The following is a 23,668-nucleotide window of genomic DNA, read 5'->3' as shown; positions in this document are numbered from 1 at the left end:
ACAGAGACATAACGTCATACAGACACATACATGTATACAGACATACAGAGACATATAGGCATACAGACACATACATGTATACAGGCATACAGAGACATATAGGCATACAGACACATACATACATACAGAGGCATACCGTCATACAGACACATACATACAGAAACATGCATACAAAGACATACAGGCATACAGAGACACACAGACACACACATACGTACATACAGAGACATAAAGGCATACAGTTACATACATGCATACAGAGACATATATACAGACATTCAGAGACAAACATACATCCAGTTACATACATGCATACAGAGACATACAGAAACATAAGTACAAGACATACAGGCATACAGACACATACATACATACATACAGAGGCATACCGTCATACAGACACATACTTACATACAGAGGCATACCGTCATACAGACACATACATACAGAAACATGCATACAAAGACATACAGGCATACAGAGACACACAGACACACACATACGTACATACAGAGACATAAAGGCATACAGTTACATACATGCATACAGAGACATATATACAGACATTCAGAGACAAACATACATCCAGTTACATACATGCATACATAGACATACAGAAACATACGTACAAGACATACAGGCATACAGACACATACATACATACATACAGAGGCATACCGTCATACAGACACATACTTACATACAGAGGCATACCGTCATACAGACACATACATACAGAAACATGCATACAAAGACATACAGGCATACAGAGACACACAGACACACACATACGTACATACAGAGACATAAAGGCATACAGTTACATACATGCATACAGAGACATATATACAGACATTCAGAGACAAACATACATCCAGTTACATACATGCATACATAGACATACAGAAACATACGTACAAGACATACAGGCATACAGACACATACATGCATACATACAGAGGCATACCGTCATACAGACACATACTTACATACAGAGGCATACCGTCATACAGACACATACATACAGAAACATGCATACAAAGACATACAGGCATACAGAGACACACAGACACACACATACGTACATACAGATACATAAAGGCATACAGTTACATACATGCATACAGAGACATACAGAAACATACGTACAAGACATACAGGCATACAGACACATACATACATACATACAGAGGCATACCGTCATACAGACACATACTTACATACAGAGGCATACCGTCATACAGACACATACATACAGAAACATGCATACAAAGACATACAGGCATACAGAGACACACAGACACACACATACGTACATACAGAGACATAAAGGCATACAGTTACATACATGCATACAGAGACATACAGAAACATACGTACAAGACATACAGGCATACAGACACATACATACATACATATATACAGAGGCATACCGTCATACAGATACATGCATACAGAAACATACATACAAAGACATTCAGGCACATACATACATACAGAAACATAAAGGAATACAGTTACATACATGAATACATACATTCAGAGACAAACATACATCCAGTTACATACAAACATACATACATACAAAATTACATACTTACATCTGTTAAAGCGTGTCCCTGGGGTGCGTGCTGTCCGGCTCCTTGGAGTCCTGTCTTGCAGCCAAGCCTCATCACTGTGCGCCAGCCGCGCTGTGTGATCCACAGGGAGCAGGGATATGATGTCATATCCCCGCCCCCTCCACACAGCCTGCGGCAGACCAACATTAGGAAAAAATAATAAATTATATTAACATATTTCACAAAGCAGTAAAAAAATATAAGTGGTGATTAATTTTAGGCAAACAGGAAGGAATAAGACAAATAAGAAACGATAAAGGACCTGCTTAAATGAGTTCAGAACCCTATTGATGGAGCCAAGAACTAACACCATTTGTTGTTGGTGGAGGGTGATGTGAACGATAATGTGACGAAAGCAATTTCGCCACTGGTTTTTGGGAGGACTAATGGTCAGCCTTTTGCCCAAAGACTATGGGCCCTGCAAAAAGACATGCTAAAAAGTGACTTCCATGGGAAAATGTGCCTCTTCCACTCCCCCCTCCCCCTTTTTCCTTTCCTATTGTTTCTCCAGCAGGGCATTGTCCCAGGGACACTGCCAGACCAGTTTAAACTGGCTGCCTTGTCCCTCCTCAATCTTCCATCAGTCCTTGCTGGTTTAACCATAAGACATTTTGAGCGCTCAGATCCAAGCTATCTGGGGATATGTTGGACATATAGGTTAAACATTGTATTATATGAGTTATGTATTTGTATGTGGTTTTTGTAACAGTTTTTTGACTCAGAGATATTTCCTGTACCTGAAGATAATTAAGTTACCACAGCCACTTAAGCCAATTATGTCCAGGATAGAGGAGAAGATAGACCGGCCGTACAGCCTAAATCTGTGGAACTATTTTGGGCATGAAAGCCATGCTTGAGGTCGGTCAAAAGAGACTTCCAGAAAACGTTTGAACCCCTGCTCTGATCTGGTGATTTTTGGATATGTTGCTCACCCAGTTCAGGGCTATCCAGGGATGTATAATGTGGGGAAATGTGGTGTTTTGGGGTGTTTTCTGTGTTTTGTGAAAAATGTGTGTTTTCTGCCTGTCGTTAATTGAGTTAGTCCATTGTGTTTGTTAATTGTATCACAGGCAGAGGGGAGGGTTTGTGCACATTATCTGGGAGTGTCTATCTGTACAAACCTGTTTTGATTGGCTTTGTAACTTTGTGTCCTGTGCTCCACAAGGTCCACGTGGGTGGTAACCTTGTGGGAAAACCTGTATAAAAGAGACAATAAACCCTCAGACTGCTGAGTTCCTGTTTTACCCTCAACAAAGAGCCTCGTCTCATGTGTGGGGGAAAAGGCTGCATCTACACTGGGGGATTGCTATACTCTGTATACTCCCCAGGGCTATAATCACTAAGCTCTTTTAAGAGCTTGTTCCTGCTTCGCTCTCTGAAGGAAGAGAGGTTCACCCACTGGAACCTAGAGCCTTGTCATAGGTCCAGGTTGGGTAGGAGATGGCGAGTTCCCAGCCAAGCTGCGGCGGTTCGTGGGATCTGCAGTGCTTATGGTGTCTGGTGCGGTGCCGATGGTCCTTGGTAAGCACTAGGAACATCGATTGACGGAGGGTCCGTCACATCTGGTGGCAGCGGCGGGATGACTCCCTAGTGCGAGGTAAAGCATCCTGGAAGACACAATTTGTGGATTTATAAGTAGGGCAACGCTTGTCCCCGTACAGCGCCCCTGACTACAGCAAGCATGGTGCCCCTCTACAATATGGTAGAGTTTGACGATATGATGAAGCTACGCTGGCTTTCTACGGACCCAGGATAGATAAGAAGTACGTGAGGAACTTAGTGATCGGGAACCTGAGACGCAGGGCAGAGATGGCAGGCCAGTTGGCAAGTTGGGAGAGACTCCAGCGGCAGATAGAGTTACAGGGAGAGGAGAGCATCGTCCTCCCCAGCGGCAGTGTACCTGGCAGAGAGAGGAGACAACCGGTCTCTCTCCCCAGCGGCAGACAGAATCACCGGGAGAGGAAAGCATCGTCCTCCTTCCCCAGCGGCAGCGTACCTTGCAGGGAGAGGAGACAATCGGTCTCTCTCCCCAGTGGCAGGGTGAGTTACTGGGAGAGGAGAGCATCATCCTCCCTTCCCAGCGGCAGTGTACCTTGCAGGGAGAGGAGACAACTGGTCTCCCTCCCCAGCGGCAGACAGAGTTACAGGGAGAGGAGAGCATCGTCCTCCCTCCCCAGCGGCAGTGTACCTTGCAGGGAGAGGAGACAGCTGGTCCCTCTCCACAACCACATGGAGACAGCACCCCTAACCCCGATGGTGCTGTATACTCCCCAGAGCTATAATCACTAAGCTCTTTTAAGAGCTTGTTCCTGCTTCGCTCTCTGAAGGAAGAGAGGTTCACCCACTGGAGCCTGGAGCCTTGTCTTAGGGTAGGAGACGGCAAGTTCCCAGCCAAGCTGCGGCAGTTCGTGGGATCTGCAGTGCTTATTGTTTCTGATGCAGTACTGATGGTCCTTGGTAAGCACTAGGAGCATTGATTGACGGAGGGTCCGTCACAGATAATATTTATTTATTGGCCAGTTTTAAGAGCCACTTGATGAATTGTTTTCATCTTGACAGTCATAAGTGTTTATCAGAGTTATTTAATAGCACATTGCCTGGAATTCAAAGAGAATTAAAAAGTAATTTTAAAATCTAAAACCTATGTAGCAATAGAAGCAGAGCTGACTTGGAGAATTATTCCGGATTAGCTTTTTTTTTTTTTACCATAGTTTTGAAATTTACTTTGAATCCCCAGCAATTATCACTTTAGCGCATAAACCTGTATGATCTAAAAACAATATGAAATAAATAATCGGGAAATACAAAGTTACAGAGTTTCCATGCCATGATTATTAGAGCCAGATTTTGGACTAGGCTACTTAGGCACTGGTGTTCTCTGTCTGATGAAACCAATATGCAGATGAATCAGGGACATGATTTAAAAGCGCATGAAACATTTTAAAAGTGACTTTTAAAGCTCAGTAGCATGCAGGTTTCTTCATGAAAGATCTTCATAAAGAATAGAGAAAAATATCTTTAGTGTTGGTGTTACAAAACTAAAACAAAAAGCTAACCTTTCTTTTGCAGCCATGGAGTGGACTCCTCAAAGATTTCGCCCAATGGTTTCCATGCTTCAAGGTTACTGTCTTTCCATAGGGCAGACTATCCTGGCAGGTGTGGCATATGCTCTAACAGACTGGCGTTGGCTGCAGTTGGCACTGTCCCTACCTTACTTCATCTTCTTTATTCTTGTCTGGTACGTTCCTATTTAAAGAGAAGTAGAGCAACACAATAAAATAAAGTTCAAATCTAGGAGAAAGCTAGAGAAGGATTAATATTCCATGGGGCACTTGGCAGGTTACTAGTTTGAGGCCCCCCTTCATGGTCAATCCTGCTCTGGAATCGGCACAGAATAGTGGCTTCATGTTGGTAAACAGTGATTACTATCTACAATTAGTGCTGGACATGTATTGTAAGTGAGGGCATGAGGATAATATCAAAAGAAGATAAAGAGGATAACTGCAGAGAAATGAAAGAAAAATAAAGTGCAGCCATTATGCCAAGAACGTGAACCTTTTTTCAAGTTAAACAAATAACTAGAGGTTACCTGTCACAGCAGAGTTTGTAGGTGTAAGTCAATGTGTTGTCATTTTATATAGTTGCAGTTAAAAATGAAAGAGGAAAAGACAAAAGCATAACATCAATGCAATACCTTTTATTTCTACGGGGAGTAAAAAACAGTAAATATATACTTTTTCCTTCTACATAATTTAACTTTTCCCTCTTACCATTTCTCCCAATTTCCTTTCCCTCACTGCTTGCCTGTGGTATGATAGGTGGGTACCCGAGTCTTCTCGCTGGCTTCTGCTGAAGAAGCGTACACATCAAGCACTTACTAACTTAAATCGTGTGGCCAGGATCAATGGAAAGAAAGGGGACAGTACTATCACGCTAGAGGTAACAGCTATGACATGTGATTTTTACACAGGTGTAACTAGAAACCAATGGGCCCAGCGCAAAAAAATCCCTGGTTCCTTCCCCATGTGTCTCATCCCCACCCAGACCTTCAATGTCTCACAACTCCATCCCCACCTAGCCCTTTCATGTGTCTCATCCCCCATCCCCACCTAGCCCATCCATGTGTCTCTAGCCCCCCATTCCCTCCATGTGCCTCAGCTCCCCCTCAGTCCCTTCCACATGTCAATTCCCCCTCCAGTCCCTTCCATTGTCTCAATTCCCCAAAGTCCCCTCCATGTGTCAATCCCCCACCAGTCCCTCCATGTGTCTCAATTCCCCCAGTCCCTTTCATGTGTCGATTCCCCCCAAATTCCTTCCATGTGTTTATCCCCTATTCCCCTCTGTACCTGTTCTGTGCTGTCCATGTAGCGTGGCCGAGTGGACTGCGGTACCCGATCTGACAGGTAGTGCTCTCTCGGTGAGTACTTCCTGCTAGACCAGGTAGAGGGAAACAGAGGCATCACTACTCCTCTCCTGCCGGTCACCCTGTGGCCGCGAACCTGGGCCGGTGCTGCTGTGCACCATCCCTGAAGTGAAGGGTCGCAGCTGCAGCCAGGCCCCCTTGAGTGACTGGGTGGTCGCAGCTGCCATGCCTGCGACCATGGTAGTTGTGCCACTGTTCCTACCTTTATGACAATATTTTTATCCTAGTTATGATCAGCTGAGGTTGTCTTTCAGTACAGTTGCCATTCCTCCATTTTCTCACTCTCTTAGCGTTATTCACTAAAGTGTGAATTCAAAGTGAATTGCAAGTGGATTTCAAATTTAAGGCCAGAGTAGCCGAACTAGAAGTATAGCTAATTTAGAGAATTTTTCCAGTTCTTTTATGTGGACCTCAAATTTTAAATTTACTTTGAATTCTCTCTTTAGTGAATAATCCTGTCTGTTTGATTTGCCGCTCTACTCTCAAATCACTATCTATCATCATGCTTTAATTTAGATGGTGAAGCTTGAAGATCAAAAAGATAGTCCTACACGGAATAATAAACTGACGCCCGTTGACTTGTTCCGTACCCCTGCAATGCGCAAAATAACCATTAGCCTCTGTATGTCCTGGTAAGTAGTGTACATCTTTATCTACCTATCTATATGTCTGTCTATATACCTAATTGGATGTCTGGTCTACATTTTGTGTCTCCTCACTCCTACCAACCAGCAAACTTTCTTCCCAAGGTTCTCCGGCAGCTTCTGTTACTTTGCTCTTGCAATGGATATCCAACGATTTGGCCTCAGCATATACTTGGTTCAAGTTGTATTTGGCTGCACAGAAATCCCACTCAGGGTTCTGAGTTCCGCAACTGCTGCTTACATCGGCAGGCGATTCACAGTGTTCTCCTCCCTTTTCCTATCTGGGGTCATTATACTTGCCAGCTTGGCTGTCCCAGCAGGTAAGTACCAGGCCTAGAACTGTTTTCCATAATTTAACCCCTTCCTGATGTTAGGACATGCCGTCCTGCAGTTAGTCGGCTTGAATGCTTGTAGGATGTCATTGAATGCCCTGCAGATTAATGTGAGCAGAGTTAAATTTCAGTGGCTCCCGTTCAGTTTTAGTGGCCCCAGACTTTTTGATGAGCTTTAGCTATCTACTAAACACAGATTTGGTACCCTTAAATATGGCAATCATATATATGTATATAGAATGTATGAATATTGTATATACCTTATGTTGATATAATGTATATGCTGCATGTATGTAGCATGTATATGGAATATATATTCTGCATGCATACATAATGTCAGGATTACTTACTAAAGTGAGAATTCAAACTGAATTGCACATGTCTATTCATTGGCACAGATCTATTTTTCATGTGATGGATAGTGTTGGACTAAATAGCCAGTAGACAGTCACCTGCTCTTCCTTAGAATCATTTGTTGTTATTAGTCTGGTAAATCTAGTTAGCCACTCTGTGGTCTGATACATCTCCTTTCAGAACATTCCATTGCTGATTTTTATATCCGTAAATTTTGACCGTGTGACAATGTAGGAAATATTTTGCTCCCTTACTAATGTGACTTTTCTCACTTAACCTAATGCTATGGAGAAAAAAATCACTAATTATTTAGCCACCATTGCTTGGTATTGGTATTAATATTTTTAAAACATTTTTACCAGTCCTTTCACTTGGTAACTTGCCCAGCTTGGATCTGACCAGACCGTTTCACCTGCTGGAATAGTTAGATAATGCAGAAAATAACTTTGCATAACACTCTGCATACTCAAAAGCCATTAAGATGAACCAGCAATAAAAGGTGTTGGTACAGGGAGCCAGAAAGTGCAATCAATACATTATCTGTGGGTGGAGTGCCTGCCATCTAACACTGTTTTATAGTGGAAAGATGCCAAACCAGTAAAAATTTCAACAAAGATGATTGAGATAACAAGTGCTCAATCAAAAAATTGCCGTAGCTCCAAAAACCAGTCATATAAGCCAAATAAACATAATGATCCTTAACACATATCAGAAGATGTATATAAGGGTTACAATCTCATTTTTTCCAATAAAGGTGTAAAAATTAGATGACTCTTTACAGGAAGTGTTTAAGAAGGCTGTGTAAAGGAGGGGGTCACTAGGGCTACATAAACAAAGTGATTTAACTCCTAAATGGCAGATAATTGAACACTGAGACCGCAGGGGCATGATATATACGCCAAAACTGTTTCAGTGAGCTTAAGTTGTTTTGGGGACTATAGTATCCCTTTAAGACGCAGGCTAAACTATTAACCTGGGATCACTACATACAATAGATTTACTTCTGATTATGCAGACATATAAAAACGTGTATGTTTTGCATTTGATCTAATTGTGTTCTACCATTAATTTACCTTTAGACATGCTCATGCTACAGATGACTTTCAGTATCCTAGTCAGAGGATTTCTTGGTTCTTATTTCGTATGTGGCTATCTCTATACAGCTGAACTCTACCCCACAGAGCTCAGGTAATCATTATAACTACATTATATACATGATTTATCTGTCAATTAAATTCAATTATCAATATTTTTGTTTGGCGATTTCATAATTTTTAACTTAATCGAGAACTAAAGATTGCGTTCAACCAATGAACGCTCCATTGGCGTTCTTTAGAAATAAAACCCATGTGCTTGTAAATGATCTGTGAAATTGATATGGTAGGATTCTTTGTTTCCTCCGTAGTACACAGTTTTCAATGATGCCAGAGGGGTTCATTGAATGGGAGAAAAGTTTGAAACAAACTGAACACATAATGATGGGACCAATACCATCAACTGGGTGGACAAATTGTACAATGCTTATGATGCATTCACAAAAACAAAGATTTCTGTATTTCATACTGGTAATGTCAAACTCCTACGTCTATGAGCTAGATCCACGCAGTGTTTACTTAGTTGACTCATTTGTCGTCTTGTTTGAAGATGACGATGGTCTCTTCCTGTGAAAAAGACAGCGTGATAATTATAATAATACTATTAATAGAATTAAATCAAGGTTGTATGACATCAATATGCCAACATTTTGTAAAAAAAAGAGTTATATAACAGATTGCAAGGAAGCTTTAAAACCGCATTAATTTTCTGTGTAAGACTAAATGTATGATAAGTGTTATAGCCCATTTTATTTGTGTAGTTAATCACATACCTGCCACATTCTTGGGTCTGCTTGGTTATTTGTATATCCTTTTTGAAAGACTACTACAAACCTGTTCTGAAAGATTGCCATAGTGGTAACATAGTTACCATGACATTTAGTGCCCAGGTACTTGACGGAAATACCCTTGGACACCTGGGCAAGTTTTATCAGCCCAAATGATACTTCAAATGGCAGCTTCCTTGCACAGTGAATTATAATTGACTGTAACTATTGGGCTATAATGTTGCATCTTTGTACCTTCCAGTTTTCAGAGTGATTTTGAGGATTCTCATCTTATTTGACATTCTTTATTGTTGCAGTGCATGCGTATACAAACAAACTTATAGTAACATATCTAAAAGGATATAGTAGACAAGAGAAGTAATGAGTATGTATATCTGCCATGTCAAGAATGTATACTTATTTTTTTTTGGGGGGGGGGGGGGGGCAGGGGGGGAGGGGAGTTAAGACCAGATAATTCAAACAAGTGTATGTCAAATAATATCAAGGAGAAAGTAATAAGACAAGCTTGCTGGTCTAGCTGACAACACTGAGTAGGGTACTTGAGTTAAGGCCCACCAGGTGACGGTATTGTTAGGATTAGCACTAGGTGCTTTAACTGGTGAGTATTAAAAAACAAAATAAGGTAATAGAAATAAAGTATTATAACAAGCTTATATCACATAGAGAAATTGCCACTGAGTACTAGCCACAACGAAAGAGCAATGCAATGTAAAACAAAAAAAACATTATGCAACATCCGCTCACTAGAAATTAATAGTTTGAAAAGAGAGAGGCAGGTAGGCTCCCAAAAAAGAAAAAGAGAAAATAAACCTATGCACATCATTTTGTGTGTTGTGCCCCGGTATGCTGTTGAACACAAGCCCTGCAGGGCAGCCACCAACCAACCCCAGACAGTAGCAAAGTCCAGCAACCAGGTCTCACGAGGTCCAGCATGGATTGTAACCAAGACATGCACGTGAGGACCTCCCACAGACTTTTGTAGAGTTTGTGGACCCTCTGAATGCGTGACAAACAACTACAATTAGTAAGTTAATTTAGCTACAAGTATGCATGCCTCTCAGGTAAAGCCACCACAAAAATTGTGACATTGATATTTGTAAGTCCCTGATAAGGTTAGAGAAATAGATGTGCCTTGGTCAAAAAAAGGTTGGGAACCACTGCCCAGGAATCCCATGATTGATGAAATGGGTATAAAGACGTCTATTAAGGATAGGTCACAGTTGCTTCAGTTGCTACAGAGGAGTCGGTTACCTAGTACATGGTTATAGAAAGGCATAAAATAGAGTTTTGGGAGATTAGTAAGTGCTTGGTGTATCACTGAGGCTTTGGATCTATGGCATCGTCTCCCACTAGTAGCTTTTACAGTCTCTGATAATAAGCTACACCTACAAATGAAGAATGTTATGATTGTTGCTTTGCAATCTGTGTCTAATTATTTTGCTCCCTGGCTACCTAATAAAGCCAATATAATGGTTTTGTTTTTTTTATCAGTTGGTTACCCTGTGTGCATTTGTCCCATCGTACTCATTGCTCCATTTGTAAGGAGTCAAAACGTTTTGACTTTTCCTGCTCTACTACCATGGAATCTGGCAGGAGCTTCCATCAGCTGATTGTTCTCAGCCAGTGAGTTAAACCCTGCATTGTAGAGCTTAGCTCAGCACAGATAATGGATGTTCTTTCTTAGGAATGTCTGTTATCCATCCATGGTAGTGAAAGCAGGAAGTGCAGCCAGACTGACCCCAGGTAGGAAACCAAACCATTCAAAAATGATTTGGCTTCTTACAGTGGGACAGCTTCAGGACACTAGGCAGTGGTTATGGTGTCTGGAGTTTTCATTTAAAGGATCACTATAGTGTCAGGAAAACAAACTTGTTTTCCTGACACTATACAACCCTTGCCCCCCCCCCTCCCTTGGCACTGAAGGGGTTAAAACCCCTTCAGTTACTTTAATCCAGCGCTGGTGACCTCTCCTCCCACCCTGACGTTCTGCACGCTGAATGCGATTTTTGCATCAAGCGTCGCAAAAGCGCCTCTAGGGGCTGTCTCTGAAACTGCTATGTTTACATCGGAAGGGTTAAAACCTGGGGGACCTGGCACCCAGACCACTTCATTGAGCTGAAGTGGTCTGGGTGACTATAGTGTCCATTTAACATCAGAGTTTTTTTATTTCCTGTCCTCTTTGTTATGAGTTAGCACAGCTATCTTAACAGTTAACGCTGTCATGATAATTGATCTGAAAAAGAAAATTTTGGTAAGTATGAAAAATTCCTTATTCTGGCGTTTACTAACTAAGAAGTGGACTGTGGTATATTGAAAATGGATTGTAAAATGGGTGTAAACTCTGGTTTGGAGAATTTTTCCAGCTTTCCAATTCGCTTTTGTGTTTAGTGAATAAACCTTACAGGGCTCTTTATTAAAATGTGGATTGACCAGAGAACTGCAAACGTTAGTTAAGATAAATAATTAGCTGAGTTGGAGATTTTTTTTTTTACCCAAATCAGCTACCTAGGTTTACAATGTGTGATTTCCTGAGCAATTCTGCATTATTCCCTTGTTTACTAAATATCACTGAGAGTGTATTCAGCTAACATTATAACCCACCCCCACCTAATGCCGGATAATGTTACTCCGAGACAAGATAATGTTTGTAAGTTGCTGTTAAATAATGCACACATTGCTACTGAAAGGCAAAGAATAGTCTGTTTCACTAATGAGAACCAAACTATTCTTATCAGGGAGATAACATTTCGTATCACTAATGCAATCTATTGCAAAATCTCACTTAACATTTAATAGCAAAGTATAGTTTCATTAGTGTGCCAGAGATACAAGAAGAGCCACTTTATTTCGGTAGGGTTTTTTTCACTAAACAATTAGTCGGTGTGAAGCTCAAAAAGCTAAATTCAGGCTAAATTTTTTCCCCAAATGAGCTATTCTAGCCTTAATTTTGCAGATAATTAAAGGGTACACTACTTGTCATCCTCCTTACAACTTAAGCACTTTTTAAATAGTATAAAATTCTATTTGCACATTGTGATAGAAGATTTGCTAGCAAATTTATAGATTGGAAGGAAAACCTATTACCTACCAAAATAGGATTTTCTCCCTCTTTTTCTGTGTTTGTGGTTAGACAAAGTTGCACAAATCACATATTGCCATATTTAAAGTTTAAAAAAGTGGCCATACACAAAGAAAAAGTATCTCCAGAATAAAAAATTTTTAGAAAGAAAAACTGCAGGGACGGAGTCTTTGCAACACAACCACCTCAATAATATTAAATGGTTATGGCGATTAGATTGACCCTTTAAATTCAGTTTTAGGAAATAAACCCATCAATGGATGAAGCATCAGTGTTCAGTCATCTTTTTTCCCCCCCCAGCATCTGTCCTGATTGGCTGGACCGTTTCCTGCTGTGGGAGTAAAAATAACTAATGTGGAGATTATTTCGGTTTAGATATTTTGACCTAAAATTTACAGTTCTGTTGCCTATTCTCCACAATTTGCGATCTAGTGAATAACCCCAATAGCGTTTAACAGAGGCACACTGATGTTCGTTTTTTTTTTTCCCTACAGACAGACAGGCATGGGATTCACCAACATGATGATGAGATTGGGTGCTGTGGTCTCACCTCTAGTGACGATGACAAAAGCGTATATGTCGTTTCTACCTCTTTTGATATTCGGTGTGGTGTCCACTGTATGTTCAATACCCCTTCTGTTTCTACCAGAGACACTCAACTCTCCCCTTCTCGACACAGTGGAGGAAGTAGAGAAAGGGTATGTATAGAATGGAAGCTACTCCCAAAACAGTGATACAGAGTCTTCACTTCCACACTTCCCAGTGGTATTTAGTCCATAGAATCAGTAATGGACACAAAAAAAACTTAACAACATAACACACATAATGTTAGTACAGTCATGTAAGGGTTTATCCACTAAACGAATTGTTGCAAACTGAAATCCTAATGGCAAATAGCTGATCTGGAAAACATTTTCCCCCACAGCTATCATTATAGGGATTCTATAGTGTAACACTAACACTATAGTGCCCTCTGGTCCTTTTATGTGCTGCTTGTGAATATAGAAGTGATATGTGTCCGTGCAACACCTGGGATTTGAACCCAAAGGAAAACATGATGACCCCTACACTACCAGATAGGTGGGGATGTGTCATGAGATATCACTGCCTTTTCATGTTATAACTCCTTCTCTCTGTTACTGTCCTGGATCTCAGTGGAAGTATAGATGGAAATAAGCTACTGTATTAACTAATAGTGGGGTGTGCAACAAAATTGTCCTCCCCACAACTCCATCCTGACAGTAATCTGCAGGGCACTTTCCACTAAGTAGCTTGAGAAAGCACTATACTAGTAATCTTTCTTTTTTTAAATAGATGGATGCTTTGAAGAGCAGCTGCAGGATGTAAAATTAAAAAACAAAAACAAAAAAAAAAAACACTTGTAATATCATCATCATGCCCTTTCCATAAACTAGAGATACAGGACTAAACATCCAGGGCTTCGGCCCCCAAAGGCTGTCATGTCCAGCAAGCATGATCTGATGTATTATACGAAATATTGTTTATCAATGGAGTGGATGCAGGGTTTGGTTACCCGATAAAGGTAGTACTGCTGATTACAGCACTGGAAGGGTTCATTTTGCAGCTAGATGAACGTTCCATTTGACAGATCACAGGAAAAGGTTTGCAAATAAGGTTCCTTCCTTTTAAGCGAAAACATCCAGCTGTGTCCCTCAAGCCAGATATAAAACTTTGCATCAAAACACATTCACATGGACATTTTACTCGGACCTGTTGGCTGCCTATCTTTTGTACAGACCTTTTGCCGATTTGGCTAAGCTAATAATTAGGAGTCAGTTGCAAGGCTCTCTGCTAAGAGTCAGACCCAAAAAACATTAATAACCCATAAATAAATAATAATCATGTTCCTGTTAAAAATATTAAGAATATTGTAGGGTATTCCCTACAAAAGCAGTCCAAACAATACCAGTTTACCTGAAGCCATTTGTAGTAATGGTGAAAGTCAGTTGTTCTAAGTGGCAGATGGGTCTTGTAGGGTGTCTTTGGAATGAAGGAATTATGGACAATTCCAAATATGAAAAAAAAAGGTGTCATAAACCTAGAATTTCTTCAGTCACACCTGCCTTGTACCTTCTTTGGGGTAAGTTTGAAGAACTTGAGATGGGCACATAGCGTTTACTTCCTTGGGGCAATCTAATTTAGGGTGAGTTGCCATTTTCCTTGCCGTAGCCTATCTTTTTATTGTTCATAATAATATTCCTTTTTTAACCCCTTAAGGACACATGACATGTGTGTCATGTCATGATTTGCTTTTATTCCAGAAGTTTGGTCCTTAATGGGTTAAAGGAACACTTTAGTGTCACGAATCACCACCCCAGGATTGGCTCTGGTGATGCTTTTTCCCCCATTTCAGCAAACAGGTGACTTTACTCAGCTTTTTTCCCATGCCGTGCCAGTCTCAGCTGCCGGTTCCGCCTCCGTGGCTGAGATCATCAATCTTCTTTGATAAGGCAGTGTTTACAGAGCTAAGGCTGCAGGGACATGCTATAGTCACCATAATCATTCCACTACATTAAGCTGTAGTGGATCTGCCATTGTCTGATGGAATGTATTTACAAGTGTTTTTTTATTGCATAGATATGTTGCTAAATTGTGTTTAGTGGGCTTTTAAATCTGATTTAGTGGTGTAAACTCATATGCACCATTTATAAATTGCCTTGGTGGTGGCAGCTTTTGATACTAGAGGTAAGTGTGGGCGGTGTGAAAGATTTGATTGATCATTTTCTTAACCCTTTCATCTACTGGACTAAGTCATGTGCTCCTCAAAGTAATGGTAGTATTTGTGTCAGCCCCCACAACACCAGATGGGAAAGTTTTCATAAAACATAGCAGCTGAAAGGTTGGTGAATACGATCCATATGATTTCCTATAATCAGATTAGGATATAGGTATATGTGCTGGTATCTATAAGATTAACAGATCTGGAAATATTCCATTTGTATTCTTTTTTTTTCTTTCAGGAATCGTAAAGAGATTAACAATAATACAACAAAGGAAACCCAATCTGTACGGAACACCAAACTGTAGAGAAATTTCCTTGCACAACATGTGACACCCGATAAGACTGTATTCGATACTGCACGATGACAGAATAATGCAGGAGAAACAGAATAATTACACCTGTTTTTAATTTCAGTTAAATCAATATGGATTGCTGTTGCTCCCCAGCACCGATCTCTATATAACCGGCTGGGAACTAGACTCATTCAGAATTGCAGTAAGTGATTTTCTGAAAACGGCCAGTAGATGGTGGCAACATATTTCTATTGTCTGCAAGGGGTGCCCAAAAGGTAGATCCCCAGATGTTTTAAAACAACAGGATCCATGATGCTTTGTCATTCTAAAGGCATTCCGAAGGTGCAACGCATCATGGGAGCTGCAGTTCTTCAACATCTGGAAATCTACCTTTTGGGCACCCATATCAACTGTGTTAAATACAGTAAAACCCATTCCTAATATCAGAATTGATATTAGCAGTGGTGTACCTTAGGGTTAGTGATGGGATTAGAGCAGTATTAGATTTAGTGGTAAGAGTAGGGTAGGATTACACGGTTAGGGTAAGGTAAGGGTTTGTGCTGGTTTTAATGCTGTTTTAGAGTTAAGGACAGTGTAGGGTTGAGGTTAAGGGTAGGATTAGGGTAGCCATACAGTTTGAAATAGTATAAGCATTGGATAAGGGCTATGGTTGGTATGGCGTTAGTGTGGGGGTTGATATAGGCTTTGTGTTAACTATCAAAAATTAATTTAGATCCTCAACATGTTAGGCATGTAAGAATCAGCACTGATATATGAATCTATTTTGAGTTCTTTTTAATTAGTTGCACTGAATGCGTAAATATTATTATAACCAAAAGTTAGAAAAACTTTTTGTAAAATTAGTTTTAATCATATTTAAACCTTTATTCACACATAATGTTGAGTTAGGTATACATATAGGATGATAAATCAAAGCCCTTTCTGTCCTTTGAAAAAGTATGTATAATATGTGTAGGCACTTGAAAAGAAACCCTTAAATTATGATGGAACAAACCTACAGCTGAAGTTCAAGGTTTTCTTTTGGTTCACAACATGGACAAAGTCCTCCGTCTATAACGGGTCAATAATGCAGCACAGGAGACTAAAGCAGACGTTCAGGCACAACACATATTAGGTACATGTTGAGGTAGATATAGTTATGCTGTCTGTTATTTTCATTCATCTCCTTGAGTTTTTGACCCTCCTTCATCAACTGCGTTATATACTTCTTGCCTCAACAATACTGTTGTACACGATGCAGAGACTGCAAAGCTTGCGTGTTTTGCAACAAACGCAATAACTTCAAGTGTAAATAAAAAAAAGAAAATCTTATAATTTTAAATTCATTGTGCGTGTGTGTATAAGTAATGCAAGTAATGTATAAATAATGCAAAAAAAACCCCCAAAGAATAGAACAACAGCAGCTTGAAGGGTCCACTTAGAAGCTACTGCGGTCTGTCCCATGGCATGCTAGTTACACAATTCTACTCAAACATGGTCAGGATTATTCATAACAGTGTGTATTGTCAGCATAAATTCAAAGTTAACTTTAAAATTAGTCCAAAGTGCCTGAACTGGAAACATTGCTTCACAAGGAAAACCCAACAATTCACAGTTTAGTAAATAACCCTTTTTGATTGCCAGAAATGTACCTATTGCTTTGACCAACATTGAGCACACTCTTGGCACTCAGAAATTGATATCTTAATCAATGCATCTTATTATAGTGATAATTCAGTGCCAAATAAAAAAAACAAAATTCCACCAATCTCAACTCATTATAACAGTAATATCTACAATAATAACAACGTGTCCACATCGAGCACAATTTGTCAAAACATTTTTCCCTAATTATTAATCTTTTGATATAATATGTATTCATATTTTTTCATCAGCTTTTCAAATCATTTAAAATTTTTGAAAAACATTTGAAATCCTTTTTCTAAATATTAAATTATCAAACATTATATCACATAAAAATATATAAAAATGTTAAAATATTTGAAAAAAAATTTTTTTTTACATGTTTATCGAAAAAAAATATTAAATCATTTGAAAAGCTTATCCAAAAATGTTAAATCAAGACCAAAATGTCAGTTTATTCAACAAAAGGAATTGACGCCTTACTTACAGCATATTATCAAAATGGAAGAATGCACCTATCTTTTCCTCATCGAATTTTTAATATATTCAATGTATTTTATTCCCAATATATAAAGACGAGCAGTAAAATCAAGTAGGGTTGCTCTCTGAAATATGCAACTTTTAATATGTGAAATGTAAAATTCTGCAGTAATATATATGTATATGAGACATCTTACTTTAACCCCTTAAGGACCAAACTTCTGGAATAAAAGGGAATCATGACATGTCACACATGTCATGTGTCCTTAAGGGGTTAAACATGTTACTTTACATGCATACTTAAAAAAAATACATATATGATGCAAGTATTATTGACAACATAACTATATGTGGTTATGCAGAGAGGCACCACTAGGAGGTGCTGTTAAAGGACCTCAACCTCTAATTCCTTAAAGTAAAATGAATATAATTGTCTCCCTTTCTGCAATTTTACATTGGTTTCCTTACAAATCATTTGATAACATTTGCACCTCTTTGAGTTTTTAATCACATTTTCATTTCTGTAGAATCATGTACGAGATTAGTGAGCATGTGTTGTTAGTTACTTAGCTACTAGTTACTAGTTAATTCTACTTTAAAGGGACACTATAGTCACCAAAAAAACTTTACAACTTTAGCTTACCACTTTTTGTGTATAGATCATGCCTCTGAAGTTTCAGACCTCTATTCGCTGCTTCTGTTAGTCACACCTCCCCAGCCTGTGACTGACACATTCTGCATGAAAACAAAATGGCTTCCATTTTCAATCACATGTAACTTTCTTAAAACACACATGAGCCTTCCACAGGCTCTAGCAGTCTATTAACAGAGAAGGAGATAAGAATTTATAAATGAAACCGAATTTACAAGAAATGAAGTGTAAACATTAGATGGCGCTTTACGGAAAGAGTTTAGGAAGGATGTGCAACATGCCGGGAATTGTGACTAGGACTGCATAATAACGTAATTTAACCCCTTATTGGCAGAGAATTGAGCAGTGAGACTGCAGGGGCATGATCTATACACCAAACCCGCTTCATTAAGCAGAAGTGGTTTTGGTGACTATAGTGTCCCTTTAACACAAGTGTGCATTGTTCAAATTCAACTTTGCTTGGAACCCTGTTGCACAGACCAGTTTTGTTAAACTTAAGCTATAGAGATGTAAAAGTTTGTGTTGTGTCTGTGTTTTATATTCAAAGACCAGTAAACTGTCATTTGAAAGGTGTCTCTAAAAAAGTACTATAATTAAAGAACTAGTTTTCAAAGATTCTAGTGGCATTCCAAACATGTTACATAGAATTCTAAATACATATTGTAATAGGAATTCACAATGTGTGACGTGCAAGCCAAAATGTAAGAAAATAAACAAATTTTACCTATGCTTATTCCACTTACCTTTCTAATAATATTTTAGTTTGGCAGAGCGGGTGTAGTGGTTTTTAGTAAGTTCACGTCTGTGCATATGCAGTGGTTCTTAGAAATTAATGTAAGTCAATTGCTCCCATTAATTCCAATGGGTGAAGCGTTACATGTGTCTGCCTGGATACATGCTTCAATCGGGGAGTAGGTCTGTGATAGGAGAGCCGTGTCTGGATGAATTGTGTTTTAAAGGAGGTGTATGAAAGCCATCAGGGAAACTGCAAAAATAGATATTTAGAGGTATTTTTTTTAATGTAATTTTTAAAATATTAATAAAGTGTAATTTTTTGTAATATCTTATTTTATAAAATATCCTGATGCTTGCTTACAAATCTCTACGCAATGCTGCTCCGACCTACTTATCCTCACTATTACACAAATATGTCCCGTCTAGGCCCCTATGCTCTGCCGGAGACCTTTGTCTATCCTCTGTTCGTACTCTTACCTCTGATGCTCACCTTAAAGACTTCTCTAGGGCTGCACCATCCCTATGGAACACCCTTCCCCTCTCTGTTAGACTTTCACCCAGTCTCCACTCCTTCAAAAAAATCTTTGAAAACTTACTTCTTTAGGAAAGCATATCAATTAAACTGTGAACAGCTTTCTCTCCCCGCACCCGGATTCCTCTCCTGAAACTGTCATAAAAACAAACAAACAAACATTAAGCCCTCAATGAACACTATCCTAGCAACCTACTTGTCTACCCTACCTTTTGTGTCACTATACCCCACTCCATCTAGCATGGAAGCTCATTGAGCAGAGCCCTCAATCCCTGTGTTGCTGGGATGCAGACCGAAAGCAGCCTGGGCCCCTACTTCATAACAGTGGGCTAGCCGGAGAGGGAGATCTTTGATCTCCCCAACGTTAACACAGCTGTATCTTTGAGCTGCTGCTTGGTCAGAGATGGTCCTGCAGGGGCCGGACAGGGACACTTTTTTGTCTGGTTTGAATGATGATCAGTCTGGGCCTGTTTATGTCCCATTATAGTATATATAATGTTTGTATCTGCATGTGAATAAAAGAAACCCATAAATATAGGGATGAACAAGGACATTACAGCCCTATGTGATAACTCGTCGTCTTCTTTGTAATGGATTTTCCTTCCAGAGGCAGTAGAAGCGGAAACGGCTTTTGCATAATTTCACAATTTGTAAGGCACAACGTCATCTTGGTAAGCTGTGTGTCTGCTGCCTGCCTCTGATTAGTACATTAAAAAGTATTAACCAGCATTCCACCATCAATTATGAGGGTATATTTATGTTAGTTTTTGACCTTGAAGGTCATCCAATCAACCAATTCCTGTAGTTGTGGGAAGGGTTACCTGGCCTATAAATTCACAGGCCTCCCATTCCTCTGTGCCGATACTTCCTGGGTCAGTCCACCCACCTCTTCTTTTATCAAGCCATTCCGTTTTAGTGGGTCGTCTTTTTTTTTTTTTTTTGACAATCTTTATTTTCAATTTTCAATTTACACATGGCACGAAACAAAGATAAGCTGTAATGTATACTTATCATCAAAAACATAAAGGATTAAGGTAAGTGAATGGTTTAAGGATTTACAACACAGCACATTAAAATCAAGTAGGAGTCATATATGGGGTGCTCTAGACTGAGCATAATGGGCAACCGGTAGACATGCATGCTTATACAACTGTGAACAACTGTTAACACCAGCGTGTGGTCCGGGCCGTGCTATGTAAAGGAGATGTGGGTTGCCTCGGACCAATAGGGCGTACTGAGGTTAACTCCCAACTGTAGTTAGTAGCAATCGTGGTAGTAACGGAATCGACATGCAATTTATACCTAGCTTCGGCGGCCAGAGTGATTAGCGTAAGTGAACGGTGTAGGGAATTATACCACTGCTCGTTAGTGTCAAAAAGGGGTCATGTATGAGGGCTCTCAGTCTAAGCCCCATCGTTAGCTGGTAGGCATTCAAGTTTATGTGATTATCAATAAACGCTGACAACAGAGCGTGGCCTGGTTCGTGCTATGGGGGGGGGGGGGTGACGGAGTACCTCGAGTCGCTGGGGCATACTGTGGTCCTCTCCCAATTGTGTGTTATGCCAAGCACGGAGGGAAACGGGAATGGAGTGTAATTTACACTGAGCTTCAGGAACGTGAGGGGTTAACGTTAATAAACTGTGTTATAGCCCGACACAATAAAATCAGGTGGGAGCCACATGTGGGGTATCTCAGTCTGATCATAGTACTAGTTGAAGTTCCATTTTATGTGGCTGTCGATTACAGTTGACACCAGTGAGTGGTCTAGCTCGTGCTATGTAGGGGAAAGGTGGGGTACCTTGGCCCAAAGAGGCGTACGGAGATATTCTCCCTACTGTAGGTTGTGACATTCAGTAAACTGGGTATGGGGCACGGTTTACAGGATAAAAGGTGCTCACCTGTTTCGCTACACCTGGTTGAGAGATGGCTGCGGGGTAGTCTGGTAAGATTGGGTAGGGATTGTCAGGTTCTGCGGTCTAGAGGTCCGGGTCATGCAGGGTCAGTAATGTTGGGCGGTCATCAGGGGTAGGTTCAGTACAGTCAGGAGCGTGAGGGGTCAACATCCCTGTGTCCAGGGTCGAGTTACGGGTGTCAGATGGTCAATGCGGGGCAGAGCCTGAGTGACGGATAGCCTATGCTTCATAGCAGGTGAGCAGGGAGGGTAAGGGAGGGGGGGGGGTGGGGACGAGGGGGGGGGGGAGAGGGATCCACGGTTCCCGGTCCCGTCCATCATAAGGTACCACAGCCATGGCATCCAGTTGAGGTCACACTTCTCTAGTCTGCCCTGCAGGGCTGCCGTGAGTGATTCCATGTGGTGTATCTCCCCCACCCTGTCTAGCCACCGCTGGAAGGTGGGTGCACCCTTTTGTCTCCACTTGGTTGGTATTAGCGCTATGGCTGCAGTCAGTAGGTGTCTAAGCAAGGATTTTTTGTAGGCTGAGATAGACATGTCTGTATGGTGCAGGAGCATGGTGAGGGGGTGGAGGGGGAGGGTGATGTCTGTTATGAGGTGGATAGCTTCTCTGATCTGTGTCCAATAGGGTACAATATCGGGGCAACTCCACCAGATGTGGATGAAGGATCCGTCTGGGCCTCCGCATCTCCAGCATTCATTAGGGATCCCAGGGTCTATACGGTGTACTACCTCAGGGGTCCTATACCAGCGCGTGAGAATCTTAAAGCCTGTCTCCTGAACCTTGGAGCTGATGGAGTTTTTGTGCGTCAGTATAAAGATCTTGTCCCATTCCTGATCCGTGAGCTTAGTCCCTGTCTCCTCTTCCCACTTTGCTACATATCTGGGGTGTGTCTGGTGTTCGCTGTTTAAGAGTGTCGCGTATAGCAGTGAGACTCCCTTGTCCGGGTGGGTTTGGGAGGTGCACAGGGATTCAAACTGCGTGGGGGGTCTGTGTAGGCACTGTTTGTTTGAAAAGGTCTTATAGTAAGCCCTTATTTGAGCATAATGGAAGTGATCCAGTCCAGTGGGTACCCTGTCACCCATGATGTCCGCGAGGGGTCTGAGTTGGTGTCCCTGCAGGAGCTGTCGGAAGCTAAGCCAGTCGGAGTCGGAAAATGAGTGTAGGTCTGCTGGCGTGAGACCTCCTCTCACTCTCGGATTGTGTGTAATGGGTGTAAGGGGGCTGTCAGTGGTAGTGAGTTGACGTGTATACCGCAATGAGCACCAAACCCGCAGTGTAGCATCGATCAAGGGGTTGCCTGTTAGAGTGAGGGAGCTGAGCCATAGGCGGGAAGGGAGCGCGCCCCTTGCCTGCACATGCTCCATGGGGACCCATAGTTTGGCTGTGGGGTGGGCATGCCAGTCTATCACCCTGAGTAAGTGTGTCGCGTGGTAGTACCCCAGAGGGGACGGGAGGCCTGCGCCCCCCTTGCTTTTGGGGCGTTCTAGTAGCGCCCTGCTGACCCTGCTCGCCTTCCCGTTCCATACGAACTGCCGTATGGCTGTGTTCAAAGATTGGAAGTATGTTCTGGGGATAGATATAGGGATAGCTTGGAACAGATACAGGAGGCGCGGCAGCACATTCATTTTCACCACGTTGATTCGGCCAAACCAGGAAACGTAGAGGTTCCTCCAGCGTTGCAGATCCGACTGTACTACCGCAAGTATGGTGAGGAAGTTTAGTCGAAATAGGAGAGTTAAGTCGTTGGGCAGCCATACGCCGAGATACTTACGTTTGGAGTCACACCATGAGAAGTGGAACTGTGATTTTAGGTGTGCGACCCTCGCTGCTGTGAGTGATATCGGTAAGGCTTCTGACTTGTTCATGTTGAGCTTTAGATTGGATATGTTGCCGAAGGTCCTAAAGGCTCGGAGGAGGTTGGGAAAAGAGATTGTGGGGTTGTCCAGAAAAAATAACATGTCGTCCGCATAGGCGGCCACTTTGTGTTCTGTGTGGTGGAGTCTATACCCGCTAATTCCCCCATCCCGTCTGACCGCCTCCAGGAAGGGTTCTAGAGTGAGGGCAAACAGGAGGTGGGACAGCGGGCACCCCTGTCTGGTTCCGTTTCGGATGGAAAAGGGAGCTGATAGAGCGCCGTTAACCCGAATGCGGGCCGTAGGGTTTGTATATAGGGAGAGGATCCATGAGCGGATATGGGGCCAAATTGCATATGGCGAAGGGTGGCTTCAAGGTACAGCCAATCTACCCGGTCGAAGGCCTTCTCTGCGTCTGTGGAGACCAGGATTAGGTCCCTCTTCGTCGACCGGGCAGCATGGATCATGTGTAGGGCTCGGATGGTGT

The 23,668-nt window shown here is 41.4% G+C and overlaps 1 protein-coding gene across 2 annotated transcripts in view; it reads left to right on the top strand.

Moving 5' to 3' along the window:
• Positions 1-15,444, top strand: part of LOC134578341 (solute carrier family 22 member 6-A-like) — a 36,452-nt gene extending 21,008 nt beyond the window's left edge. For both annotated transcript variants that reach the window (XM_063437327.1, XM_063437328.1), the window contains 7 exons: positions 4,689-4,857; positions 5,438-5,558; positions 6,559-6,674; positions 6,792-7,006; positions 8,452-8,560; positions 12,828-13,031; positions 15,315-15,444. In XM_063437327.1, coding sequence (XP_063293397.1) covers positions 4,689-4,857; positions 5,438-5,558; positions 6,559-6,674; positions 6,792-7,006; positions 8,452-8,560; positions 12,828-13,031; positions 15,315-15,381 — 1,001 coding nt within the window. In that variant the 3' untranslated portion in view covers positions 15,382-15,444. The remainder of the gene's footprint in view (positions 1-4,688; positions 4,858-5,437; positions 5,559-6,558; positions 6,675-6,791; positions 7,007-8,451; positions 8,561-12,827; positions 13,032-15,314) is intronic.
• The last annotated feature ends 8,224 nt before the right edge of the window (positions 15,445-23,668 follow it).

The sequence above is a fragment of the Pelobates fuscus genome, chromosome 12 (assembly GCF_036172605.1).
Source record: "Pelobates fuscus isolate aPelFus1 chromosome 12, aPelFus1.pri, whole genome shotgun sequence".
Lineage (NCBI taxonomy): Eukaryota > Metazoa > Chordata > Amphibia > Anura > Pelobatidae > Pelobates > Pelobates fuscus.
Note: the sequence above shows the minus strand (reverse complement) of the source record. Positions and strands in the feature narration are given on the sequence as shown.